The sequence below is a fragment of the Crotalus tigris genome, unplaced genomic scaffold (assembly GCF_016545835.1).
Source record: "Crotalus tigris isolate CLP2741 ecotype Arizona unplaced genomic scaffold, ASM1654583v1 scf7180000017764.6130737, whole genome shotgun sequence".
Lineage (NCBI taxonomy): Eukaryota > Metazoa > Chordata > Lepidosauria > Squamata > Viperidae > Crotalus > Crotalus tigris.
In genome coordinates, this window is record NW_024096618.1 from 1,939,285 (window position 1) to 1,958,701 (window position 19,417).

The 19,417-nt window shown below is 36.7% G+C and overlaps 2 protein-coding genes across 3 annotated transcripts; one reads left to right on the forward strand and one right to left on the reverse strand.

Annotated features, from left to right (window-relative positions):
• Positions 1–13,691, forward strand: LOC120306972 (olfactory receptor 1019-like). 2 transcript variants are annotated; one of them, XM_039341090.1, is made up of 2 exons: positions 1–314; positions 12,868–13,691. In XM_039341090.1, the coding sequence occupies exons 1-2, from the start codon at positions 3–5 to the stop codon at positions 13,504–13,506; spliced, it is 951 nt and encodes a 316-aa protein (XP_039197024.1). In that variant the 5' UTR covers positions 1–2; the 3' UTR covers positions 13,507–13,691. The 2 variants fall into 2 exon arrangements, with proteins under 2 accessions (XP_039197024.1, XP_039197023.1); XM_039341089.1 differs by lacking the exon at positions 1–314 and having other exon boundaries at positions 12,552–13,691.
• LOC120306973 (olfactory receptor 1019-like) lies at positions 3,941–4,915 on the reverse strand. The gene has a single exon (XM_039341091.1). The coding sequence runs from the start codon at positions 4,895–4,897 to the stop codon at positions 3,941–3,943; it is 957 nt and encodes a 318-aa protein (XP_039197025.1). The 5' UTR covers positions 4,898–4,915.
• Positions 13,692–19,417: the final 5,726 nt, after the last annotated feature.

Sequence of the window (19,417 nt, forward strand, 5' to 3'; positions counted from 1 at the left end):
CAATGGCAGGAGAAAATAATAGTATAGTAACAGAATTCTTTCTGATAGGACTCACAGAAAATCCTAACTTGGCCCCCATTTGTTTTGTTATTTTTCTTCTGATGTATCTCATCACCTGTGTGGGAAATCTTGGGATGATTAGCTTGATCCAGATTGATTCTCGACTCCATACCCCCATGTATTATTTCCTCAATAATTTGGCTTTTGTAGATTTCTGCTATTCCTCTACAATAACTCCTAAAACACTAACAAACTTCTTAACTTCCAAGAAATCAATTTCTTTTGCTGGTTGCATTGCACAATTGTTCAGCTTTGTCCTTACAGCCAGTGTTGAGTGCCTTCTTCTAGCTCAGTGGTTCTCAACCTTCCTAATGCCGTGACCATTTAATACAGTTCCTCATGTTGTGGTGACCCCCAATCCTAAGGGCTCTCCAAGCATGCACCGACGCCACCCACTCATCTGCCGTGCCTGGGGCTCAGCATGCCTCGCCTGTCCTCGCCTCACTTCCGAAGGTTGCCGGCCTGCCCGGCTCCAGCTGGCTGGGGAGGGGGACAGTAAGACCGGTCCACTGGCTCCGCCCAGCCTGGTTGGAGAAGCATCCAGGCGGGGAGAGGGAGAGAGAGAGAGAGAGAGAGAGAGAGAGAGAGAGAGAGTGCCAAGAGGGCGACAGCGCTGGCAGAGCTTAGTTCAGCCTCCTCCACAGAAAGGGCCACAAAGCAGCGCAGCCTCCCTTAGGAGATGTTCGACAGAAATGAATCCGACGCTGCAATGGCCCCCAGCTCAAAGCCGTGTGAAGATGGCTAGAGGAGCGGTGTCTCAGTTCCTAAGACCATCGGAAATATGTGTTTTTCAATGGTCTTAGGCGATCCCTGTGAAAGGCACGTTCGACCCCCAAAGGGGTCGCGATCCACAGGTTGAGAACCACTGTTATAGCTGTTATGGTCTAAAGAAAAAAGAGGAAGGGGGGATTTCTTCTCTTCCTTTCTTGAGATCCTTTGCAAAAACTAAAATAAATAAATAAATATATGAAAATCAGAAGACAGATAATATATTTATCTACATACAGTTCTAATAATCACTCATAGATTGTCCTAATACAAAGGAATCCTCTCCATCTAAAGACATCATTCTTCAAATTATATTAAATGTGAAAAAAAATCAGTTGCTATACTTGACTTTTAAAGAGGGACTGTTTTATGATATTCACAATCTGATTTAATTAGGCATGTCAGAAATGAGGAGGTGATAAGCCACCTGGGAAAGCCAAGGGAAATCATCAAAACAATTAAAAAACAAAAGTTAGAATATTTCAGACATGTGAGGTGACATCCAGAAAAATACGGCATACTCCATTTAATCCTCCAGGGAAAGATTGAAGGCAAACGAGGTCCAGGCAGAAGAAGAACATTGTGGCTTCAAAATCTAAGGGACTGCTTTGGACAAAACTCAGCAGCATTTTTTCGTGCGGCTGCTGATAAAAACAGGATCGCCAACATGATCGCCAACGTCTGATAACTGATATGGCACAACAAGAAGAAGAAGATGTCAGAAACACTATTATTGATTGCCTCTAAACTAGAATAGGTAAAGATGACAATGAAGATCGTAATAATAATAATTATAGTAATAATAATTACTAATGCAATACTAGTAAGCCCAGAGAATGATGTATCTCAGCATAAAGAGTTTTACATCCTCTTCATAGATATTGTGTTAACAGAAAGATAAAATCAAAGTATCATGAAAGCAGAAATTATAGGCATCAGAAATTCACTTCAGGAAGGAATAGCAAGCAGCATTCCATCAAAGGGACATCATTTATTTTGGAAAATTTTAAACAGAACTGATCACTGGGATGAGTCTCATTTATTTGCCTAGAGAGAAAAAAAGCCTCTAAAATGAGTTGTAAAACAGGATATTCTTTATTTTGGGGAAGTTTTTAAGAATTGAAGTGGAAAATATTTTATTCTTTCAGTATACTTGCTAGCCATTTATTGATTTATTGGCAGCGTGTAAGCAATATGATTTTTTAAAAAAGTATTAAGTCTACTTTGGTGTTTGAGGTTTAATCCCTAAAGAACCCATTCTGTTCCTAATTATCTTTCTTAGAAGGGTAAAATAATCTTTGAAGTACTACTGCTTGCTTCAAGTCTTGGTTTATCATGTCATTAATGATATGTGTATATTATGTTATACTAATTTGTTTAGTTGACAGTTTGACAGTACATCAATAGGACTATGTGGACAGGTCTATAATCATACTTGCCTTATTCCTGCTTCAGGATTGTCGTTGATGATGATGTACTGGAAAGAGAGTGTAATGAAGCTCTGTGTGTGTGTGTTTAACCAATCATTTTGCTTCTCACACATTGCACATGCATAATAAAAATCATACCATCGAACAGTGGAGTTAGAACAGAGTCAATAGAAGGATGATAAGGATTGGCTGAGGTTGGGTGAAAGTATTCAATTTACTAGTTTTTGATCAATTTCTTCTTAGTAAAAGATCTTCTCCAATTAGCTTCCCCAAATGTTGCAATTTGTCACTCTGAGATTAACAATCTTATTATGAATGTATTTTACATTTATTGCAATAACTTAGATACAGCAAAATGAATCTCCGAAAGATGTACACAACATTTAAAGACTGAATACAAGAAAAGTAGCTATTATCTAAAGATGAAGCAATAACATTAGAAGCTTAAAAGTATGCCAACCAGCTTAAAGTAAAGTTCTGTGTACATCTGTGTTTTGACCTGAGCACACTGGAAACACAGGTACCTCCTATGAGAAAGCATTCCAAAGAAATCAGCACAAAAATGCGCTGTAGCAAATCTATCCATTTCTCTTACTGGAAGGAGGACAAAGAGGGACTTTTTCTGGTGACATACACACAAGGTTGGGTTGATAAAGTAGAGAAATTAGACCCATAGAATGCTTCTGCTTTTGCTCTTCCTTCCAGTGACCTTCACCAGGGTTCCTATTACCTCTTCGTTCGTCAGATTGAAGATCGCGGAATTCAGCATAGGTGTGAAAACACAGCAGAACAATGAGACAGCCCCCCCCTCCCAATTGGATGAATTGTGGGAGCTGAGATGCAAGTAGACAAAGATGGCTGTCTCATAGCACAGGATCAGCTAAGTGGGCTGAGAGTTATCGAATTATAACATCTATCCATTTAAATTCTATGGCTCCATAATATGGTGATTTTATTATGGTTTTATCTTTAATATATTATCCCCTACACTGTATTGTCCACATATTATTCGTATGTGTTGTCTGGAGCACCTAGTCTACCAAGTATAGGATAAATCAGTCTGTTCTGCGTCTCACTCCAATCTAGGAGCGTGTTTTGCAGGCAGATGTCACATACTGTGAACACTGTGTATATGTGTGTGTGTGTGTGTGTGTGTGTGTGTGTGTGTGTGTGTGTATATATGACTCTTTATTTAAATTAACTTTGTATATGAGTATTGCATGACCTCTGTAGTTGCCATATGCTAAATAAATAAGGTGGGGCAAGCAAGTGGAAAAACTTTGTGCCTTCTATCTGCTGAATAAATATAAAGAATGGTTGAAACAACAAACATGTAAGACACCAGCACAAGGAAAAAGGGATGAGAAGAATGAGGATACCTGCTCCTGGCTGCTGAACAGTTAACACTTCACAGTCAAAAATGGAACTGGGGTGGGTGCATCCTCCACATGATGCAACCAGCCTCTGGGCCGGCAGTTAGACACCCCTGATATAAAGATTTGTAAATTAGATATTTGTTTAAGTACTTGTTTAATTCTTTCAGAATTTAATTGAAATATTTGATATCTCTTTAGCCAGATTTTAGAAAATTAATATATATTTTTATCATCTGTAACATACTGTGAGATATTTAGCTAAGATCTTTGTATATCATTTCCCTAAATGGACCCATTTTCCAATTATTATAAAACAATGTTTCTTCCTTTCCAAATCCATATACGGCCAAGTGATTTTGACACAGCATTTTTCACCTCCTTGTTCCTCAGGCTGTAGATCAGAGGGTTGAGCATGGGGATCACGACTGTGTAGAACATAGAGGCCCATTTGTCTTGGTCCATGGAATAGCTAGAACTTGGTCGAAAGTACATGAAAAGTATTGTTCCATGAAATATCCCAACAGCTGTCAGGTGAGAGGCACAGGTGGAGAAAGCTTTGTATCTACCCTCAGCAGAGCGCATTCTCAGGACTGTACCCAAAATATAAGCATAGGAAACAAGAATCATCCCAATGCTGCTTCCTTCAATGCAGCCAACAAAGGCAAATATCACTATCTCACTGATGTAGGTATCAGAACAAGAAAGAATGAGCAGTGGAGGTTCATCACAGAAGAAATGATTGATAATATTAGATCTGCAGAAAGACAGTCGAAATGTACAGGAAGTATTTATCATTGCATTTACTGCCCCTATAAAATACACAAGAGTCACCAGTTCATGACACATCCTTTTGGACATAATGATTGAATAGAGAAGTGGATTGCAGATGGCCACATACCTATCATAGGCCATTAAAGCCAACAAAAGACACTCAACATTTGCAAACAAGGCAAATACAAGCAGTTGTATAATGCACCCATTGTATGAAATCCTTTTAGTTTCAGCATATAAATCAACCAGCATTTTAGGAGCAATGGCTGAGGAATTACAGAGATCAGCAAAAGAGAGGTTACCTAGGAAAAAATACATGGGGTTCTGAAGTTGGGGTTCAACACAGATCAACAAAATCATCCCAAGATTCCCTATTACAGTAACAAGATAAACCAAGAAGAAGATAATAAACAGAGTGCACCGTATATTAGGATTGTCTGTGAATCCCATAAGAATGAATTCTGTTATGACAGCCTGATTTCCTTTATCCATGATCTTTCACAATGGATACTGAATCCAGGATAAGAGATGAATCCAGAATTCTCTTCTGTTTATATCCTGAGAAAGAAAGCAGCATGTTTAAAGCATTTCATCAGTATAGCTTTTATTTGAAAACTATTCTGAAACCCAAATTTTACTATAAACCCTTGTAAGGTCACTGGCCCCTGAGAAATTATAAAAATCCAATCATGAAAACTCAAGCAGAGGCTTCTTAAAAGTACAACACTTTATTTTCAATCGAAATAAATTGTGGGTGGGAACACAATCTGAACACTGGCAGCAGTTGCGTTCAGAAGTGCCACATCTTAGAAAGTTAGTAGCATTGCTTTATAAACATTTTTAGCCAATCAAAATCAGACAATAGAGTTATTACAATATAAGGAAGACATCAGTCATTCATGTACACTCCCTCATTCACTCCTTCGGTACATCACATCCATGTGCATGTTTCCCATGCTTGCATGAAATTGGTCCCTGATGCAAATGCTGATTACAGAAGCAAGATAGCAATAGTCAGGCAAGGCTACACAATTTGTTTCTTTTTCTAGATCCAGTTACAGAACCCTTACACCCTGTACTAGCTATTATAATGCCAGTCAATAAGATTTCATCAGTGAAGAGGACTTCCAGTCCTTTGCGGTAGTGACCAGTCGTGGGCTTGCAGATTCTCTGCACCCCCTCGGCTAATGTCACCCTGGGGACCCTAAATGGTTCTAAGTCACCCTGGAGAGGCGACAAAGAAAGAAGGGTGCTCTAGTGATTCTGGAATGGTGGTGGCCATTCCGTTCAGCTTGGGGAAAGTCTTCTAACTCAACAGGAGAAAGGCTGGCTGTATTCCATCGACCAGCCCAAGCTACTTGCAACTAAAGTCCAAAAGCACTAACTAGCATAACTGTGAACAGCGTGCTTCAAACTGAGTGAGGAATTTGATCTTCTCTTTTCTATTCTACATTTAATTTCCTGGAAAAGATCCTCAAGAAACAAAATACCTCTAAAAGGGAAGGAGGGGGATTTCCGCCCCACCTCTATACTAACAGATGCAGCGAATTAATCTTTTTATGGAGGATCAAAATATATGGAAGTGAAATAAATATAAAATCTGAAATTTAAAACTTAAATCTGGAGAAACCTAAAATTGTTTGAATGGTTTAAGACTCTCATTCTAAAGATAATTGTTTATTTTGGAAATTGAAAAACAAATAGTTGCCGACACCTAATGGTGGATGAAGACTATGACAACTATGCCTTTAATATAAGAGTTGGCAAAACCTGGGAAAAGCTAATATATGTTTGTGACCTTCAAAGCTTTAACAACAAAGAACAGCTGTGACAAAAAAGATAATAATGTGGGCTGTAAACAAAGAGAGAATTATAAATTTCAGAAAAAAAACTTTTTTGAACTATTTGGATTATAAATATCTATTTAATTGGGACTTTAAAACTATTTGCAGAGAAAAGAAAGAAAGAGAAAAACTCAAATTCTTGGCCATCATAGATCAGAGACATGTAGAAAGAACATATCAAGAAAACAAATACTTCACAGGAGGAGATATATAATTTACTGCAACTAATTTCTGTTTCCCAGAATACAACAACAGAGAAGGAGCAGATAAAACAGCTAAATGGATATAGAAGTCAGAATAGAGACTTAAAGATGGAACTTAACAAAACAAGGAAACATGATTTAATCCTAGTGGAAAAAAATTCACAAGAATTGAAAAAAACAACTTATCCCTTAAGACTACAAAATAAATCTGAGGACAAAAAAACAGATTGGATAAAATGGACTGTAGAGATTTTAGGAACATCAGAGAGAAAGAAAATGATAAGAGAAGTGGAGAGAAAGAAAAAGAAAAAGATTTTCAACAAACATGGAAAGGCAGAAGCCCTGTACAAAGACACTTCACCTGATTTACTTTTTATATCTACAGCAACATTTACGAACATACAGGAAAACTTTTTGATTCAGCAAAATACATTGATTAAGAAAGATATTGGGCAAAGGAAAAAGACTAAAGTGGAAACCAGGAAAATAGACGATGGGACTTATCAGAGAAAATACTTAAAAAAGAAACATTTGTTTGAATATGGTTAAAGAAATCGAAAAGTCTTGCAATATATATTCATTCTAAGAAGGATTAACTCTCTAAATAATATAGTATGCTTTTTTCCCTTTTTTGTTCTCTTTCTTTATATGAGTAATATAAAAAAGTTGAAATGACTTAGATAAAGGAAATGTTTTAGATACTTAAATGTGAATGAATTTAAGAAAATTATAATGGATAAAAATGTTTTGAATAAGAGTTAAAGAACTAGATGACTAGATGTATTAAATGGAATGTTTAAAGATTAAACTTACTTTTAATTATGGTTAAAAAAATAAGAAATTTAGGAAATAAATATATATTAGCTTAGGAGGGATATATATTTTAAGTAATATGTTATTTTTTATGTTTCTTTACTCTTGCTTTCCTTTCTTTTTTCATTGTTTTATCTATTCCTTAAGAAATGTAAAAGTGTGAGATGGTTCATATGGAAAACTAGAGTTAAATTTTTAAATGTAATTAATTTTTGAGAAAATGTTAACCAGTAGAAATACCTAGAATTTGGTGGGAGAAATTAACTAAAATAAGGACTGTAACAGGATCTATGATAAGGCAACCAGAATATATTTATGTGATTATTTATAGGAATATTGGGAAAAAAATATATTGAATTGTTATCAAAACAATACGAATTGTATTAACTCAATGTTTGCAAAAGAGGATATTTTGGGAAAAGAGGAAATCAACTAAAACCATTATGTTATTATGGATTATAGAAATCAATTGTTAGTGATTCTTTTACAAATGTAAACCCAGACCACACCGTTCACCAATTATTAAGTGATTTATGTTTAAAAAAAACAATAAAATATATTACAAAAAAAAAGATTTTATCAGTGAATATCATTGCCAAGCAAAAATGAATAGGAAAGATGTCTCTGTCTGTGGGAACCATGACAGTCATTCAGTAAGATTCTGCCTGTACAGTTTACAATATTCTAATCCAAAATTAGATCTTTAAAATGATTTGCAAGAAAATTTATTCTTATAACAATGTTCTTAAAATTTGAACATCTAAATGTCAAACTGAAGATAAGCCCTATAAGTTTTCTTTTAGGTGAGATGGAAAGCAAGAATTCACTACCTTAAAGTTATGTATGCTGATAATCACATTTGCTGCAAAAGTTGTATCACGCAATTACACAAAAATATGTACGCGTGGAATTAAGTCCCAAGAAATATCTAAGTATTTCAGTATTACAAATGAATCTGACTTTGGCAAGCCTCAGTTGCCAATTGATGTATAGACAAAGCCATCTAAATTATCTTTTAGTGTCAAATTCTTATACAAACTCAATACAAAAAGTCTTGTATGATGGTAAAACATGTGAAATCCATCTTGGACTTAAATTTTTATTTTTAATGTAGTTTGTATTGTTAATAATAGATAACTTACCAGGAATATTGCAAATGTTTCTTTCCTTAGTTTCAGATTCAACAAGTAGAAGGAGAAAGCTTAAATGCTATTTGATGCCATCTGGGATATTATCCCCTGATATTCTCAGCTACCAAGTTCTTGGGAATTGTTGTATCTGCTAATAAATGTGTGTGTGTGTGTGTGTGTGTTTATTTGTGTGTATATATGTACCCATCATTCTATTCTCTTTTGGAATAAGCAGTGCTATACAAAGTACAGAAAAGGAATAAGAAATAGTATGCTAAATGATTTGAAGAAATGAAATAAGAAGTAGAAAAGAAAATCTAGTTTACACCAATATCATTCATTGCACCTCTGCATACCTTTCTTTCTCTGAAAATCATTCTTATTTCCAGCATATCATTGTTCCATTTCACATATTATATTTTGTTTTTTACATTTATCTTTTCCATGTTTTGAGGATTGTATCAACTCTATCTAATGATGCTTATTCTGGTCTTCCGCTCATTCCCAGCCATTTCACTCTTCCATTTATATTTGTTTTGCAATCTGATCTTTATTCATTTTTTTTCTAGAGAACCAGACCACCTCATTTACTTCTTTTATACTAGTCACTCACTTATGTGTTCAGTCCATATTATTCACCACTCATTTATTCTTGACAGTTGCTTCTTGTTTTACCACCCACTTAAGTACCCCATTCTCATTGCATTCAACTCCTTCTATGTCTCTTCTGAGACACCTGACTCTCACTTCCAAATAAAGAAAGTGGGAAAAAGCACATCATGCACTCATCCATTAATATATCTTTCAATAAATATTCATTCCTTGTAACAGACCATATGTGACCTACTATCTTTCTGCTGTCATTTTCATATACATCCACTTTCTCTTGTTTGGTAAAGAGGCTTCCAATTTATTTCCCATAAATTCATCTGCTTGCTTGAGGTTTTCACCATATATGCATAATGTGCCATCAATCACTCTTTTAACTAAATGTGCACAAATATTTTTTCATACTGCTCATTGCATCATACAGTTTGCTGCAATAATTCAATCTCTCAGTTAGCAATGGGGCATCCTCCACATACAGAGGTATTCATAAACATTTATGGCCCCATCCCAAATATATCACAAAAGCATTGCTTATACATTTACATACACATGCATTAAACAAGTAAGAGAACATCACACATTTTTCTCCTATTTTCTTTTTTTTTCTTCCTAGCATTTTCCTGCAAGTTCATGGTCTGCTTTTTTTTGGATCAACCAAGTATTGATCCATTGGTTGTGACAGGAATTGACTGACTGGCTTGTTATCCAAACTTGACATTGTGGACTATAAGAGAAAATGATTGACCCAGCCAGCTTTCATGCTTAGGGCTGTTGAATCATCTACTAAGTATCTAACTTCTTCTAATGACTTTTAACTTCCTATTTTCATATTTAGGAAAATTGTCCCATAAATCAAGTCTATCCACTTCATCATGAATGTTCTCTAAATTGATACATTTCTCAATAATCTGCTGAAGAGCAAAAATCCAGTCTGGACATCTTTTTCCAGGTATGAAATATTGTACTTCTCAAATGTTGCTCATTGTCACCTTGAGTATCCTTTCAATCAAAAATCTAGCAAACAGTTACAGCTTCACCTGGATAAATCAATCCACAGTATTGGGAAACATGGAAGGAAAGGATAGAAGGAGCCAAATGGATCAATTTGATTACACTGGTGTTAGATGCACTATTGGAAAACCTAAACCTTAAATCTAATTCAGGACAGATCATCCTGGAGAAGGTCTACCTATATGGTTACTGACAGTTGACACTGATCTATGGCATATAATCAAACAATCAATCAATGAAGAGCCAACAAAGTCTTAAAAGCATTTGTGGACATTATCTCTGTAGACCTATTTACTGTAAAATTCATAGATCACAGACACAGGCATACACACACACAGGAACACAAGCAATTAAGAGAATTATTCCTGTTCCTTTGAAAATTCATTTAGCAACAGTAAAAGTAGCACATTACCCTTGATAATATTAAAAAAAACTAGTTGAGTGTTACTGCTAGGGAACCAGTTGTTTGGATCATAAGGATTTCCTATATGAAGGATACCTGCATGACCACTGAATCAAACTGAATATACAAGATCTTAGTTACAGTTCAGAATATTTCTACCATTAACTGGTTTGGACAAGAAGAGCTGTCTCCAGATAATTTCAGCAAACAGTATAATCTTATGTTCAGGTATCTAAAAATGCTTTCAATCTTTTCAATTCCTAGCTTGCAAATCAGAATGTCATGGGATATTTTGCCAACTGTTCTGCTGAAATCATGATATATCTACTACACAACTTGCTAAGGAAGTTACCTGTTCAAAATTAATATGTTAGAATGGCAAGACTTATTCTTGATCAATCCATTCTGAATTGTATTTATTACTGCATTATTTTTAAAATACTTGCATATCTTTTAATGATCTAATCTCAATCTGCCCAGATTCACTTTCTGTAGATCATAGGATCTTTCTTTCTAAATGGATCCGATTTTAAAGGTTTGCTATACACAGGTCTGTTTCCTCACCGTGTGTCTAGGAAGTCGCACTATAAGCAGAAGCAAAATGGATTGTATACTGATGAAGTGTAAGAATTCCCCTGTCTGAAAGAAGTTGTCCAAAATTCTATAGAAAAGAATGCCTGCACAGGACTGCTAGAGAAGAGCTGGACATCAGTTGCTATAAAATTCAGTACCAATAGTATACTTCTGATTAACAATTGCGTGCTACTGTCCTCATAACCTGAGTATTTCACAGGTATCTTCTTGACTATTGTAAAAACAGAATGATGTGCTAACTAGGTTCTTAACACTCATTCAGCAAGAGTTTTTTTTACCTTTATTGCTACAATAATACAGAAATAGAAATTTAGAAAATGTGTATAGCTATATACCACTATAAATGATTTAAGACTGAGATACTGTTAAATGACTTCCCATGTCAAGTTTATTCTGTCCTTAAATATTATTAGAGTCTTTCCATGCTGCCCAGTGAAAATGCTGTCTGCTAGACCTTGAACCCTCAGTACTGCTCCCAATCCTGCCTCTGTAAACTCTGTTCTGGGTTGCCACTAAATAATGGTGTCTTCATTTCATGCACCAATAGTTAAGGAAATGGACTTGTGGATTCCCCTAGCTTTGTTTCCCATCCTTCCTGCCAGGCACCACGAGTCATAATCCTTACAAGAGCTGAGGCTGTACTGGGGAGGAATTGAGATTTGACAACTTGAATGGCAGGTTTAACCATCTGTCAAAATTCACTTAGGCTTGCAAATGTTTTGGGTCAGTGCGTTGGAAATGAGTTTGGCTAACAGCTGAGCAGTTGTCTCCCATTGCCACTGCCAGTTAGCTATTACCAGGTTTATTTGGAAGCTAAGTTAGTTTATATGCCACAGAGCATTAAATCTGTGCTCAGAATAAACTTGACTCAGAGCAGATCATTGCTATGGATGACACAGCAGAAACAAAGCTGGTTTCACTTCTCAGACTTCCCCCTGTGATGGACTCTCTTTCAAACCCAAGACTTTTGGTTCAGTTTGGGGAGAGTGCAGTTTGAAAGAAGCACACTCTCCTCCTTCCCCAATCAAAAAGTCCTCAGAGAATAGTAATGAGGGACTGACAGGAGAGTGATTTGAGTCTATCAACTTAACATGATCAATAGGTGCTTAAGAACTCCACTCTCCAAGTATAGATCCATCTTCTAGGAGTTACTTGGCTTCACCACCCACCGAATGATCAATGAAGTGTCTCAGATTGTATCTGCAGTAAAATTATCATGGTTTCTGCTTCAGAGAAAAATACTGTTTTAAGGGCAGAAAAGCTAAGGTTTGGTTAATGCTGCCTCTGGCATGGGTTGGAGATAAGATAAAAACAGTGTCAGGGGGACATATCAGAAAAAGGATTGTTGAGGAATATTTTCCTTATGATTAAATCCAAAGGTCTTTGCTCTGATTCATTACACATCCTGATGCATTGTGTTATCAGTGGCAGCTAAGCAAAGCCTTGGAAAAAGATATGGATCCTTATAAAAATATCCTTTTTTATATATTACAGATCTGATGCCATTGAAGAAACAGATACTAGTCTTTCAACAGTTTCTAATTACTGAAGAGAAATGGTTGAAGAAAACCACACAATGATGACTGAATTTGTTTTTGTAGGTTTAGTGGATAGTCCAAATATGGAGCTGCTCTCTTTTATCATGATACTAATTATCTATTTAATTACACTGACTGGCAATCTTGGGATGATCATATTAATCAAGATAAGCTCTCAGCTCCAGAGCCCTATGTATTTCTTCCTCAGTCATTTGTCTTTCTTAGATTTTGGGTATTCTTCAGCTATTGCCCCTAAAATGCTAGCTAACATACTGGCAGACAAGAAAAGCATTTCATATGCTGATTGTGCTGCACAGATGTATTTCTTCATTTTCTGTGCGAGTACTGAGTGTATCCTCCTGGCAGCAATGGCGTATGACCGGTACGTGGCTATCTGTAATCCTCTCCTCTATGTGGTTACCATGTCTCCCAAAGTGTGCACTGGGATGGTGGCTGGATCTTATCTCATTGGCTTGGTGAATGCAGTGACACAAACAGCTTCTACCTTTCAGCTCTCTTTTTGTGGCTCCAATATCATCAACCATTTTTTCTGTGATGTTCCCCCTTTGCTATCTCTTTCCTGCACTGACACAAGCATGAATGAAATGGTGCTCTTCGTTTTTGCAACTATCCTGGGTATATTTACTTCAACAGAAATTGTGGTGTCATATGCATTCATCTTGACAGCAATCTTGCGGATTAACTCATCTGAGGGGAAACAAAAGGCTTTTTCAACATGTGCCTCCCACCTGGCAGCTGTAACCATCTTCTATGGAACAACCATCTTTATGTATCTGTGCCCAAGTTCCAGCTATGTTCTGGATCAGGACAAATGGGCTTCCATCTTCTATACCATAGTAATTCCAATGCTGAATCCTTTGATCTATAGCTTGAGGAACAGGGAAGTCAAAAATGCCTTGAGAAGGAAGCAGGCACTGGGCATGAGATGCTTATGAGTGCTGACAAACTGAAGCATTTTTATCTACTCATATGATCTAATATGCCACTTTTTTTAAAAATTGAAAGGAAGCAAATTTGTCTGTATGGAAAGTATTCCTCAAAGCTGGAAACTAACCTGAGCAGGCTTTTTAATTTTAACAACAACAACAAAAAAAATTGAAGAAATACAGCATCAGGCAAAAAGACCTAGCATTTAACTAGCTATATCCTACCAGTATACTTAAGAATGCATGCATCTAGATAGAGGAACAAAGGCAGAAAAAAAGACTCTGAGATTACCAACCTCATAAACAAAAAGCAGACGGAATGAAAGACAAGTTCAGGACAAATCCCTAACTACCTACAGTCTACTGCCTGCCTTTCGTGGCCTCACATACTGATTCAGAACTCCCATACTCTCTTGAAGAACACTCTGTCAATCTGTGGGCAAAGGCTTCATGAGTCCATCTGCCAATGTTTCTTCTTATGGGCAGTATCTGTTTAACAAATCCCTTTTCTTAAAGCATATCTCATAAAGTCATACTTAATGTATGTGCACTTGGGTTTAGTATTCTCATTGAATAATCATTGATGGTTCTCAAACAAGACTGTTGGGTTTGGCTCATCTTTCCCAAAGTTCATGCCACACGGTTTCTTGGCAGACTTATGGAGGTGCATACTCTGTTTTTTGTGCACCAAGTTGATTACTCTACCTTCACATAGGAGCAATTGTCTACAAGTAGAATGACATCTTTTGCTCAGGCTGAACCCCTGTAGTCAAGAAATGAATGCTTGTATTTCTGAAAAGAAAGACAGAATGTGTGACTCTGAAGTTAGCAGGCAGAATGAAAGGCAAAGAGGAAACCCCCAACTTTCTGTCGATGCCCCACTACTCCCTATAGGCAGCTGCTAAAGAGTCAGTTCCATTGAAATCACAAGTACAAGACTTAATTAATTGTAAATTGAAATGAAATGGTATTAAATGAATTTGACTGAATTTGCAACTGCACCAGAACCATATGACTGAATAAATTAGGTTGGTTTCTTTATTGTATCTTAGGGAGTGGCAAAAGTTATGGTTTTGTTTTGTAGCACCTCTTGCCAAAATCTGCCCTTATGCAGATAGGGGAAAAAAAGGTAATTATGCTGCATATTCTGTTTAGTGTACCGAGTTTAGTTTCTTGAACTGAGACTTCATTGGCAAATAAGAGTATAATACATATTAACTTTGTGCACTGCCCAAATTCATTTTTAGTGAGATGGGCAATTATACAGATTTGAGAAACAAACAAACAAATAAATATTTGTATTAGCATTAAACAATAATTGGCTAGCAAGCATATTCACTTACTAATGGAGAAATATATCTCATCTTCATGGTTTTAATATTGGGATAACAGAACATGTTGGATGGAATATAATCTATTAATCTATATTCGATGACTTCTGAACAGGAACCTATTTAAGGAACACTAATGTCCTTTTTCTTGTTCTCAGTGCAGTCTAGAATGTTTCTCAATAGCTGGTTTTCAGAGGTCTGGATGGTGGAATTTGATTCATATTGGGGGTAAGCATTTCAGAGAAATTTTCAACTTCTTCAGCTCAGTTATAAACCTATTTCTATTCATTAAGGGTACTGTTTGATTCAAGCCAGCATCTTCAGTTACAAAGAACAATATGGTAATGTTCACCAATGCAGCAGAAGACATAGACAAATATATATGTTTCACAGAAAAAATGACAAGTTACTATTCTAAAATGCAGCTACTTTAGAATTAGCTGTTAAAGATATATTAGGCTGTTTTTTTAAAAAAATAATCTTTTCTAAGGCATAATGTCTATTAAAATTTTAAGTGGCTAGGAATTATGTTATAAATAATTCTGTGATGCCAAAATTGCCTTTCCTTCTTCTTTTACTAAAACCCAGATCTCTTACAGAACAAAGCAAGCAATTGTATTATCAAATTATTATTTAAAGAAGCCAGCATAATAAAATATACATGAATTGTTAATCACACCTTAAGATAATGGCAAAAATGATTGTTTACTTATCTCCCAAAGCAAGCAAGAGAGAGAATTAAGGACCAAGTCTGAAATGGAGTTCAAAAGGTTGGAGGAGGGTTATGATTGTTTATATTCATCCAGTAATTTACACTTCATGTTTGGTGGTCAATATAGCAAAATATTCTCAATTTTAATTCTTGATAATATTGCCAGAATATCAAAAGTCCAGTTTTACAGTCATTTTTAGAGTACCTTACTCTTTTGACAAATATATTACTTCATCCATACCATTGGTTCTATTTACGATTCCCCAAAACAAATTATGTTTCTTTGTGGAATTCTTGCTTGTCATTCTTTCCTGGAGTGTTATTATGGTTATGATTATGAGTGTGTCTCAGCTTTGTCCATTTTTAAGAAACATGGATTTAAACTCCCAAAATTCCGCAGCCAAAACATTGGGTTATGTGAGAGTGAATGTTCTTTCTCCGACTTTGTGACTTGGTTTCTGAATGTTTTGTTACCAGGCTAGATAACATCTCCAGCAGTGTTTAGGGGATGTCAGTGTCAGGGAGGAGGAGACCCAACACAAGCTTCTCACTGATCACTCACTCCTGACCCATCACAACATCCTCACCTGACACACTCACACCTGAAGCCCTTATAAACAGCAGAACACAGACACTAATATCCCGTAAACTCCACTGAAGATGTTCCCTAGCCTGGTAATGAAACATTCAGAAACCAACCCACAAAGTCAGAGAACAAATCTTCACCCTCATCCTACACCTGAGCTATAGATATTCACCACTATTATAAAACATCCTCATGTGACTGTGAGGCACTGCAAATGGTTGTATTATGCCTGGTTATGAGAACCTGAAATTTAGTCATGGAATTGCAGCTTGTGTGTGTGATCGGCAGAACTACAAATCTGTGTCGTAAATACTCACAAGTCGATCCATCGGAGCTTCCTGACAGTTAAAACAATCTATGGAACAACCTGCCTAGAGAAATTGTGAATGCTCCAACACTGAAAGTTTTAAGAAGAGACTGGAAAACCATTTGTCTGAAATGGTATAGGGTTTCCTGCCTGAGGAGGGGATTGGTTCCTTCCAACTCTATTATTATTATTATCGATCATCGCACAGTCAGCCAGATGTTCAGACTGGATTTGGCATTTTGTCTACCTATCGAGTCCTTACCCAGGACCTGGGATAGGCAGATGTGGATGTTTGATGGTATTACAGATATCGTCGCAGGATGGAAGCAGTTCCTAATAAGGCCGCCTTTTGCAATTGACTAATAGCGAATTTGTCAATGCCAATGGTGTTCAAGTGGTGCTCCAGTTGTTTTGGGATTGCACCCAAGGAGCCTATGACTATTGGTACTACCCTTGCTTGCTTTTGCCACAGTCTTTCTATTTCTATTTGTAGGTCTTTGTATTTTGTTATCTTCTCCAGTTCTTTCTCTTCTATTCTGCTATCTCCAGGCACTGCCACGTCCACTATCCAGACTTTTTTGTCTTTCTTATCGACAATTGTTAAGTCTGGGGTGTTATGTTGCAGGTGCTTGTCTGTTTGAATTCTGAAGTCCCAGAGCAGTTTAATTTTATCATTTTCTATGACTTTCTCTATTTTATGATCCCACCAGTTTTTGCTTACAGGCAAATGATATTTTTTGCAGATCTTCCAATGCACCATTGTTGCTACTTTGTCATGCCGCTGCTTGTAATCAGTTTGTGCAATCTTCTTGCAACAGCTTACCAAGTGGTCCACTGTTTCTTCAGCTTCTTTGCATAGGCGGCACTTACTGTCTGTTGCTGTCTTCTCAATTTTGACTTTGTATGCATTTGTCCTTAAGGCTTGGTCTTGTGCAGCCAGAATTAGTCCCTCGGTCTCTTTCTTCAATTTTCCTGCTCTTAGCCATTGCCAGGTTTTATTATTATCTGCTTTCCCAGCTATTTTTTTCATGTATCGGCCATGTAGTGCTTTGTCTTCCCATGCCTCTATTCTGTTCTTCATTTGGTCTTTCTTGTAGGCCAGTTTGGTCTCTCCAGTAGTTAGTAAGCCTTCCTGATATACTAATTTCAGTGCATCTTCATCATTGTTCTTCAGATATTCTTCCAAAGCCATTTTTTCTTCTTCAACCATCTGATGTACTTGTAGCATTCCACGCCCACCTATTTGCCTTGGTAGATAAAGTCTATCAATGTCACTGCGTGGATGAAGGGCATGATTCATTGTCATTATTTTTCTGGTCTGCCTATCCATTGCTTTTAGTTCTGCTTGAGTCCAGTCCACTATTCCAGCTGTGTACCTAATGACTGGGATTGCCCAGGTGTTGATTGCCTTTATGGTATTTCCTCCATTGAGTTTGGACTTTAAGATCTTCTTCACTCTCTTGATGTATTCACCTCTAATCTTTTTCTTGACTTCAGTGTGCTTGATGTTGTCAGCTTGAAGGATACCCAAGTATTTGTAGTACTCTTCCTCATCCAGACTCTTAATGTTATTTTCGTGGGGCATCTTGATTCCTTCAGTTTTCACTATTTTTCCTTGTTTGATAGTAAGTGTGGCACATTTGTCCAAGCCAAACTCCATTACAATATCTTGGCTATATATACGGACAGTGTTGAGCAGCGATTCTATTTCAGATGATGTTTTTCCATACAGCTTCAGATCATCCATATAAAGGAGGTGGGATAGTCTGGCAGATGTTTTTGATGTTTGATAGCCATGTCCTGAGTTATTCAGTATTGTTGACAGAGGAAACAGTGCAATAACAAATAGTAATGGTGATAATGAATCTCCTTGAAATATTCCTCTCTTGATATTAACCTCTCCCAGCCTCTCACCATTGATCTGCAACTGTGTCTTCCATTGTGCCATCGATCTTTGCACAAATTTTCTGATGTTTCTACTGACTCCTGTTATTTCTAGGCACTTTATTATCCAATCATGTGGCAGAGAGTCAAATGCCTTTTTGTAGTCAATCCATGCCACATTCAGGTTGGTCTTCCTTCTCTTGCAGTTTTCCAAGATCATTTTGTCTATTAGGAGTTGATCTTTTGTTCCTCTGCTATTGGGGCGGTTTCCTTTCTGCTCAGGTGGAAAGAGATTGTTTTCAACTAGATGCTGTTGTACTGCATCAGCTACCACACCAGTTAGTAATTTGAAAGTTGTTGGTAAGCAGGTAATTGGCCTGTAGTTACCTGGTGTTGCCCCTTTTGCTGGATTTTTCATTATTAGGTAGGTTTTCCCAGTTGTTAGCCACTTTTCAATTTCTCCTCCTTGTAGTATATTGTTGAACTGTTTGGCAATGAGTGGGTGTATAACAGTTAGATGTTTCAACCAAAACCCATGCAGTTCATCTTCACCTGGTGCTGACCAATTTTTGATTTTCTTTGCTCTTTTTTCTACCATTTTTGTTGTTATTACTAGTTCTTTCATTTCAACTTCTGTTTTATTTGCATCCACCTCTTTTAACCAAGCCGCATCCTTGTTGTATTTCTTTGGGTTATCCCATATCTGCTTCCAGAACTGCACTGTTTCTTCCTTGTCAGGTACTGACTGATTCCTTGCAGTTTCTCCATTGATGGATTGGTAGAAACGTTTCTGATTGGATTGAAATTGGAGGTTCTGCCTATAGTTTGCAATTCGAGCTTCATATCTACTGATTTTCCTGGCTATAGCTGTTATTTGTTGCTTTATTATTTCCAGTGCTTCCTTGATCTTCCTTGTTTCTAAGTGGTATTTCTTGATTAGGTATTCTTTGGTCTTCTTGTTCTTCAGCTTCTTTTCTTTCATCTGTTCTAGCTTGCTTGCATGTGATCTTAACTTGCTGATCTTATTTTCTAGTCTAACCTTCCATTTTTCTGGTGCACTGTTTGTTTGTTTTTCTTTTTTGTTGATTTTGCATCCCAGG

Excerpts from the sequence above, each read along its gene's own strand:
- LOC120306972 (XM_039341090.1), top strand. The coding sequence starts at position 3 with ATGGCAGGAGAAAATAATAGTATAGTAACAGAATTCTTTCTGATAGGA. Across the intron at positions 315-12,867 it reads TTGCACAATTGTTCAGCTTT|ATGTATTTCTTCATTTTCTG; the intron begins GTCCTTACAGCC and ends TGTGCTGCACAG.
- LOC120306973 (XM_039341091.1), bottom strand. The coding sequence starts at position 4,897 with ATGGATAAAGGAAATCAGGCTGTCATAACAGAATTCATTCTTATGGGA.